The sequence below is a fragment of the Thunnus thynnus genome, chromosome 9 (genome assembly GCF_963924715.1).
Source record: "Thunnus thynnus chromosome 9, fThuThy2.1, whole genome shotgun sequence".
NCBI classification, from domain to species: Eukaryota; Metazoa; Chordata; class Actinopteri; order Scombriformes; family Scombridae; genus Thunnus; species Thunnus thynnus.
The window spans coordinates 14,337,777-14,346,537 of record NC_089525.1 but is presented as its reverse complement, the minus strand read 5'-3'; the positions used below and the strand labels follow the sequence as shown (position 1 = coordinate 14,346,537).

At 45.2% G+C, this 8,761-nt stretch overlaps 1 protein-coding gene across 1 annotated transcript; it reads left to right on the top strand.

Moving 5' to 3' along the window:
- The first annotated feature begins 3,536 nt into the window (after nt 1-3,536).
- egr1 (early growth response 1) lies at nt 3,537-7,763 on the top strand. Its single transcript, XM_067599045.1, has 2 exons — nt 3,537-4,260; nt 5,158-7,763. The coding sequence occupies exons 1-2, from the start codon at nt 4,050-4,052 to the stop codon at nt 6,483-6,485; spliced, it is 1,539 nt and encodes a 512-aa protein (XP_067455146.1). The 5' UTR covers nt 3,537-4,049; the 3' UTR covers nt 6,486-7,763.
- The last annotated feature ends 998 nt before the right edge of the window (nt 7,764-8,761 follow it).

Below are 8,761 nucleotides of genomic sequence, written 5' to 3'. Positions count from 1 at the left end.
CCTGCTGGCGTCACTTTAAAAAGCTGGGAGAAAAATGACATTTATCAAATACCCTCCTATCATGTTCTCTGCTCCTCTCCGCATCACTCTATGACTATGGGCTAATATTCGGCTTGTCACTCTGCCCAAGACGATCAGGCCCCCGCTCTTCTCCCATTTAATTATTAAGTCTCCCAACACAGGCACCAACACATACAGGCCACATTTCATTTTCTATCATCTTAAAATCCGCTGCCCCCCCCCCCCCTCCTCCCCCACCGCCCCCCCATCCCACTTGGCAAAATAAAACTATGATAGTTGCAGGCTGTGCTTCAAAATAACCAGGTCCTCTCTCTCTCTGTCTTCATCCCTCCCTCCTCATCTCCACATTATGTAACATTCAGGCTTTGGTTAGTGTTACCATCTAATCTTGGCCCAACAGGCTGAACACACCTGTATGCTAATGGGGAGGGATTGCACCACTGGTTGATGTGGGCAGGCTGGGAGGTGAAGAGGTGTGACGGAGGAGCAGGAGTTCCTGTTTGTCTGTCTGTCCTGTCTCTCTGACTGACATTGGCTGCTGACAAATGCCAGCGCAAAGCTTGCTATTTTCTCCTACGTACAGAATGTGGGTGTGAGGATTCTCTCTCGGTCTCTCTATTTTCTATTTTTCTATTGCCCTCACCCTTCCTTCCCACTTTCTCCAGCTCTCTTTCTCAACCTGCCTCCATCTCTTCACAATCTATACATCTCTCTTTCTTCGCTTTCTCTCCCCTCTACCTTTATTTTTATGTTCCAACTCCTTGCCTCCTCCTCTGTTTTCTTTTTTCTTTTTTTTTTGGCTTCGATATGTACTTCCTCGTCTTTTCTCTGTGGCAGATTGGGGCATGATTAAATATTAACCAGGGCTTGTGCAGGGTGTGTTTGTGTATGTGTGAACAGGGGCGTGGTGACTGCGTAGGTAATGGGAGAGCCTTGCTTTCTTGCCGGCTGGCAGCGCGTTGGAGTTTCATCAGGCGAGGACTCCTCTGGCTGGTTTGTGTGGGCAGCAATGGGGAACACGTCGAGGAAAATGAACCGGCTGACCGAAAAACACACAAACACACACACACGCACACATGCACGCACACACGCGCGCGCACACACACACACACACACACACACACACACATACAAACATGCAACAGTGCACACATTATGAGCATCTACATCCACACACACACACACACACACACACACACACACACACACAGACTAATTCTCCTTCCCTTGCCCTTACAGCATCTGGCTTCCACCCCCCTCCATGCATCAGAGTGAAGGGAGGCCCAAACAGCCACTGTGAACTGTTTATCATCTTTATTACTTTATTACTTTTCTGAGAGTTTTCCCTAACCTGATTTTATTACATTGTCATCAGATGATGAGTTCTCTCATCTGCTCCCTCTACTCTTTCTTCTTTGCTTTGCCACAGATTTATCGACCTTGGTAACTGATGCATGACAGCAGTGGTGGATGCAGACAGGAGTTTGGATTTGGTATCATCACCTCACCACACAGATACAGTCACTCTGTTTAACTCACCCTCATCATGTCCTCTTTTCTGGTCTTTTTCCCCTCAGACTAACACTCCTGGAGAGGAGTTGTATCTCTCTTGCTGAAAAACTAAATGTAAACTCAACTTTTAAGAGGGTGTGTGCACAGTAGGGAAACCATTTTCCTCCTAAAATACAACACTGCTGTGCAGTGCCACATACCTTCAAAAGTTATTAGATCTGATCATTTATACGTCTCCGACTGTATGAATAAACAACATTACACATTCTCCAGCTGCGCCCTCTACTTCAGGCTTATTTGGATTTTGTGAAGGAGCCTCTGCTCCAGATCATCCATAATATATGACAGAATTTTGCTATCAGTCTAATGGGGGTAAACAGAGAGATTTGCCAGAGGCTGAATGGGAAACGCCTGGGAGAGAATACAATCCAGTTAAGACTTTAAACCTACTGTGTGTATCCGCATTATGTTTTGAGGCCATATCTATCTATCTATCTATCTATCTATCTATCTATATATCTATATATCTATCTATATATCTATCTGTGGCACCATCACCTGTAGATGAAGGGCAGTTTCAACATGGTGAGCAATGCAATCAGCAGACCTTGATGAGTCTAAATCAAATGATATCCGAAGCGTGCGTCTCACCTGCGCTGCCCTTTCTAACGCACCCGCAGCATCTCTCTTTTTCTCTGTCTCTCCCTCTCTCTGGCCACCTCAAACTGTCCTGCCCACGATGTTTCCCAATGAGGTTGCTCGCATATAGATCCAGTCTGCAGTAAGGGAAACACATTGATTTCCCGTCAGCATCCACCGAGGACTGCTGGCGCGCCAGCCGAAGCTGGAGCAGACGGGGGGAACATCGGTATCCCGCAGGCGTCCTGGCAGCTGTGCGCAGCGTTGTTAATGCGGCCCATTAGGCCGCTGAGTGGCAGAGAGATTCCCCGAATATTGAGCCGGGGACACCCCTCAGTTAGACGGATTGCACCGCACCTCGTCAGCATCCGTGGCTATCTGTTCTCATTAATCAATGACACAGTGGAGAGAGATGGAAAGTTAATTTAGAGGAAGTTTGCTACCAGCCAGCAGAGTTTGCACACTCACAGTCTGTATTTAAAGCCGTATCCCGAGAATATTCATACTTATATCAAATGTCAAAATCAATTTAACGTGTCGACTAATAATTGGTTACCAATATTCATATAGCCTAGGCTTATATGCTTATAGAAATGCATGACAGTGTTGCTTCCAGCCATAACACTGTATGAAAAATATGTTTCAGCATAAAATACCGCTTTAGCAGCAGTGTTTAATTGGTTTTAATCTAAACTGAATACATTTTGCATGTTTTAAGGAGAAACGTGTATCATACAGAATTGCGCGCAAGCAGACAGATCTTAAATGTTCAAACTTTCAAACATGAATAAAGTCAATGTAAAGCAGTTTGTCTGTTGCACTAAGTCTGTCGCTCCGCTGAATATTGTACTTTAAAACAGAATAGCAGGATTCTGCTGCTGACATTAGTTATTGTGAGCGCTGGACATGATTTGCACTCCAGCCTCTCATTCACTGCCAAGCAGCGATCAGCGCTGCCTCAGGAAGTTCCAAATAAGGACAGGGAAATGGAAACCCACCGGAATAGGTCCTTATGTAGTCACGACCTTATAAGGCACGGCGGAGCCGGGCTTTCCGGCAGCAGCGCAGCCTGCTGCACAGATGGGAAATCCAAATCAAATCTATGGGGCGACGGGGAGAGAGCAAGAATTATGCCGCTGTCTCGCGGAGCTGTTCTACTATGAAGATACATTGATTCGGGACAGAAGAAGAGCGGCGTTGTCTTCGCAATTTACTGCGAGAGCTTAATATAAAGTCTCTCCTCTCTGCTTTTCCCCCAGGCCAGCGTCATGTGTCCTCCACTGCAGTGCCTAAATATGGGCTTCCTCCGCTCCAAATATGGACATCTACGTCACGGCAAGAGTGTATAAAAGAAGCGGGGAAACCTCTCAGCTCAGAGACAGTCCTGAGAGTCCACAAGAGCAACTGTTAGAGCAGAGATAGCTAGACAAACACATAGAACTCCCTAACTGAGAAATATCACACCAAAAGTAAAAAGTCAATTCAAAACAACATCCATCCAAGAGGGTCAACACCTGATTGGATAAGTCATTTAATGCATAGAAAAAAATCAAGATTAATCAGTTGATTAATTTTGATGAATATAGGGAATGAGTATAAAGGACACTTTTGATTTTTTCTGAAAAGACAAGTGGATCTTTACTCATCTCCGAGAGAAAAAGGAAAACAACAGGACAACTGGAGCGCGAGAGTCACGGAGCGAGACAGAAAACAGCATCTTCTTCGGCATCAGCAGAAGTGTGCAGCGCTCCCTGAGCTGGGTTAAGTGATTCCCTCCACCTGCGAGGCACCGCTCTGTCAGCGTGCACCCAGCCTCCTTGCACTCCGCACCAGCCACCAGCGCAGCCTCAGCCCTGCAGCTCAAGCACCAGCAGAGGATGGCTGCAGCCAAGACCGAGATGATCCTCCCAACCCTGCAGATCTCAGAGCCTCTGAGCTTCCCTCACTCCCCCATGGATAACTACCCCAAGCTGGAGGAGGTGATGATGCTCAGCTCTGCAGGGACCCCCTTCCTCACCGCCTCCGCACCCGAAGGTGCAGGCTTTGGCTCTGGGGAGCCAGGAGAGCAGTACGACCACCTCGCTGGAGGTAAGAGATGGCGATTTACTTGTCTTGCCTCTGTTTCTCTGTGCTGCGTGTAAAATTGAAATCAAGATTGTCATATATGCTAAACTAAACTAAAAAAAAAAAGTTCATGGTAGAAATATACAGCGGTATATCTTTAATTATTTGTGATGTTTTGCTGTTTATTATTAATTCGTTTTATATTCAAAGTTTAAACATAACTGCAGTTGACATATTAAGATTTTTAGTCTATCAATTTGTGTTTTAATGGCTCATGGAAATTTTATACAAGTGAAATTACAGGCTACAAGTAAATTTTAATTTTAGCTGACTGGACATAATGCATCAATACAAAAATTGTACAAACAAACACAAAAACTGGGGAATTAAAAAACATCTAACTCAGTACCAATTTATTGATAGCTCTAAATCCCTGTTGACTCTCAGAGGACTCAAACACTGCTCAGTCACCGCATGCCTCTAGACACTCCTACAGCTCAATTCAAAATGCATTCCTAAAACCAGCTGAACTGCAGTTTCAGTAATCAATTGCCTCAGGCTCAGTGATGGGCTTCAAGAATGTGTGTGTGTGTGTGTGTGTGTGTGTGTGTGTGTGCGTGTGTGTGTGCAAGACAGGAAGACAGAAAGAATGAAAGAAAGATCGAGAGAGTTAGAGCAGAGAAAAATGTGAATATAGAAAGATTTAGCTTGCATGGCAGCTCTTGTTAAGATTTGGAAGAGATAATTTTAGAGTTGAGGGGGAAAGAGTTTAGTTGGAGGGGATTTCTCTGCGTGGGTGACTGATCTGTCACTGAATAGAAGGGTGACACACTGTCCACAGGTCTGGCAGGATTCCCCTCTCCCTCCCTCTGGATATTGACAGTTTGATTAATGTCTCCCCTTTCTCTCCTCTCCCTGCAGATACATTACCTGATATCCCCTTCAACTGTGAGAAGTCAGTGGCGGAGCAGGCCTACCAAACCCAGAGGCTGCCCCCCATCTCTTACACAGGCCGCTTCACTCTGGAGCCCGCCACCACTTGCAGCAACAGCCTCTGGGCGGAGCCAATCTTGGGCCTGTTCACTGGCCTGATGGGCAACATTCCTCCCAGCTCCAGCTCTTCCTCTGCTGCCTCACAGACCACCTCGTCCTCCTCTTCATCCGTCCCGTCCTCCTCCACTTCCTCCTCTTCTACCTCCTCCTCATCTCAGAGCTCCAGCCTCAGTTCCTCCATTCACCACAGCGAGCCCAACCCCATCTACTCAGCCGCCCCGACCTACTCCAGCCCTAACTCTGACATCTTCCCAGACCAGGGCCAGGCTTTTCCCAGCTCAGCTGGAGCAGTGCAGTACCCTCCTCCTGCCTACCCCAATGGCAAGACCTGCAGCACTAGCTTCCCTGTGCCCATGATTCCTGACTACCTCTTCCCTCAGCAGCAGGGAGAGATCAGCCTGGTGCCCCCTGACCAAAAGCCCTTCCAGAGTCAGTCAAGCCAGCCCTCCCTCACTCCTCTGTCCACCATCAAGGCCTTTGCCACCCAGACTGGTTCCCAGGACCTTAAGAGCGTCTACCAGTCCCAGCTGATTAAGCCCAGCCGCATGCGCAAGTACCCCACCCGGCCGAGCAAGACACCTCCACACGAGAGGCCCTACGCTTGCCCCGTGGAGACCTGCGATCGTCGCTTCTCACGCTCTGATGAGCTGACACGTCACATTCGCATCCACACAGGCCAGAAACCCTTCCAATGCCGCATCTGCATGCGCAACTTCAGCCGCAGCGACCACCTGACAACGCACATCCGCACTCACACCGGTGAGAAGCCCTTCGCCTGTGAGATCTGTGGACGCAAGTTCGCCCGCAGTGACGAGAGGAAGAGGCACACAAAGATCCACCTACGGCAGAAGGACAAGAAAGCAGAGAAGGCAGGAGCGGTGGTGGTAACTGCAGCGCCTGTGTCGGCTCCCTCACCTGCCTCCAGCTACCCATCTCCCATCACCTCATACCCCTCTCCAGTGTCTTCTTACCCCTCTCCCGTCACCTCCTGTTACTCCTCTCCCGTTCACACTTCCTATCCATCTCCTTCCGTCGCTACCACCTACCCATCAGTGTCCATGTCCAGCACCTTTCAGTCCCAGGTAGCCTCCTCCTTCCCCTCTTCAGTTGCCTCTAACATCTACAGCTCCCCCGTCCCAACTCCTCTATCAGACATGCAGACCACTCTCTCCCCAAGGACAATCGAGATTTGCTAAGAAAGAGCAAAGAAAGAAACTTTTTTTTAGTCTCTCCGCGCCTCTCCTTTCTTAAGGTTCTTTGAGGGGAAAGAAATCAGCATCAAAAGACTTTGTTTTTCCCCTCCAAAAAGCACTTTTCTGTCTGCTCCCTGTGCAGTGTTAGGTGAATCTTGAGATTTACCTGAAAGTGAGAAAAAGACATGTCAAGGACTGGGCAAAGACAATAGAAGATGAAAAGGGATTTTTTCCATCTCTGTAAAACAAATGCAGCACTTCAAATGCATAAGGGACTCAACAGAGATAGAGACCGGCACCTACGGCTCTCTGCTATTAGACAAAAAACCAAGAGACAAACAGATAGGGGGAAGATTTCCAGCATTTGTGGTGCTAAGGCACATCTGCCCTCGCAGGCACTCATACCGTACTAAAGACAATGAATGATATACATAAGCTACCATATATGTATATTGTACATGTGCCATGTTTCGTTTTTATCATTCTTTGGTACCATTGATGTGAAAAATTATTTGCATATTTGCATTGTATTATTTGAAGTGAGCAGGGCCATATTTTCTACATATTTTCTCTATTACGTAGTGATGATGCTGTGATATGTTTTGACATTGTTTGAAAAAAAGCACTTAAGTATTCAAGCATGAGTAAGAGTGATGTTAGTTTCTGTTTGTAAATATCATCCACTGGTACTATCTCTTTCTCTCTTTCTCACATGTGACATATTGCTCGGTTATATGGAAAAACAGAGAAAAGAAAAAAACATTCAAAAAAAAAAAAAAAAAAAACTAAACAAGACAAACGCTCCCGTTATTTGGTGCCTTTTGTGAAGCCTTGCTGATGTTGTGACTCGGCTGCGCGCGCGAGAGGATGCACTGCATCTCGCCTTAAGGGTTGAGGGAATATTTTTGTTACAGAATGTAAGTCATGCTCGGAGGGAGGAAAAGGGATGAGGTATGAGGGCACCGCTTCATTTCATTAGAATGTAAGCAAAAAAGGAGAAAAATTATAAAGTATATTTTTGTAAAACTTAAGTGTAAATATCCACATCTTCAAGAGCTGGAATGTTGAAGTTACCTACTGAGTAGGCATGGGATTCTTTTGTATGTTATATACATGCAGTTCATTATTTTGTGGTTATCTTTATTTTGTATTTGTGTTTGTTAAAACAAGTGACTGTTTCTGGCTTCTAAACACATTGAATGCGCTTAACTGCCAATGGGATATTTGTGTACAAGATATCCTCCCAGAAATGAAATATAAATAAAAATATGAATATATGTATATTCGTTTTCATACTTTATTGTTCGACTTCTGTGTTTTCAAATATTTCCATTGGTGCCATTTCACAGAGAGACATCTTCATTACATCCCACCCTTCATTTCCTCATGTACATCCCTCATGCTAATCTTCCATACATGAACATCATATATTCCATCATCTTACATGTTAAAAGTATGCATATTATTAATGGATTTATACCACAACCTCACATCACAGAGAGCCACCCCTTAATTTAAAAAGAAAAATCTGCACAGTATGATCTTATGGAAACTCTTCATTTCAATCGCTGTTCTCCAACTGAACCCTGTTTTAATGATAACACTAACGCATGACTCCCATGCCTATAAACACTGAAGATGAGGAATTCTTATCTAGATCCAACATGCTCTTGAAGATATTAGGCTTATCTAAATTTCCATTTCATTTTAGATTTTGTGATACACACTGGCCCTTACTGTTGCATACACAGACTTCCAGCAATTTAATCTTTAGGCAAAATAGCAAAGAAAATATTTTTTCCTCTTCATGCTGTTCTTCATGAGAAATGTTTTTTTGGGGGGTAAGGATATTTTAAACCTACTGTGCTCAGACATGCACAGGGTTATTTTCACAGGGTGCAGGTGAAATCCATCACATGATAATTACCCTCTTTTCCGCAGATGTGGTCGGTGAGATGCTGTCACCTCGTAGCGAATGAGCTGTAACACACAATTGGGCAATAACTGTGCAGGTTAGGCTGAATTGTTGCATGGGTGCAGCTGAACAGACTGGCCCTGAAGGTTTAACCGTTGTTTCTTTTGGTTTTTCAAACAGAATATAATAACAGCTTCGTCGCACCGTCATTATTCATCTGCCACTCTTCCTTAGGCAAGGAGTCCTTGCTACATGTTTGAGTATGAAAATAAAAGAGCTCATTTTTTTTAGCCTATGTAGACAAGTACCCACCTAAGTTTTTCTCTCTGAGCTTTAGAGTAATTTTGTGTTGTGAAACGCACTA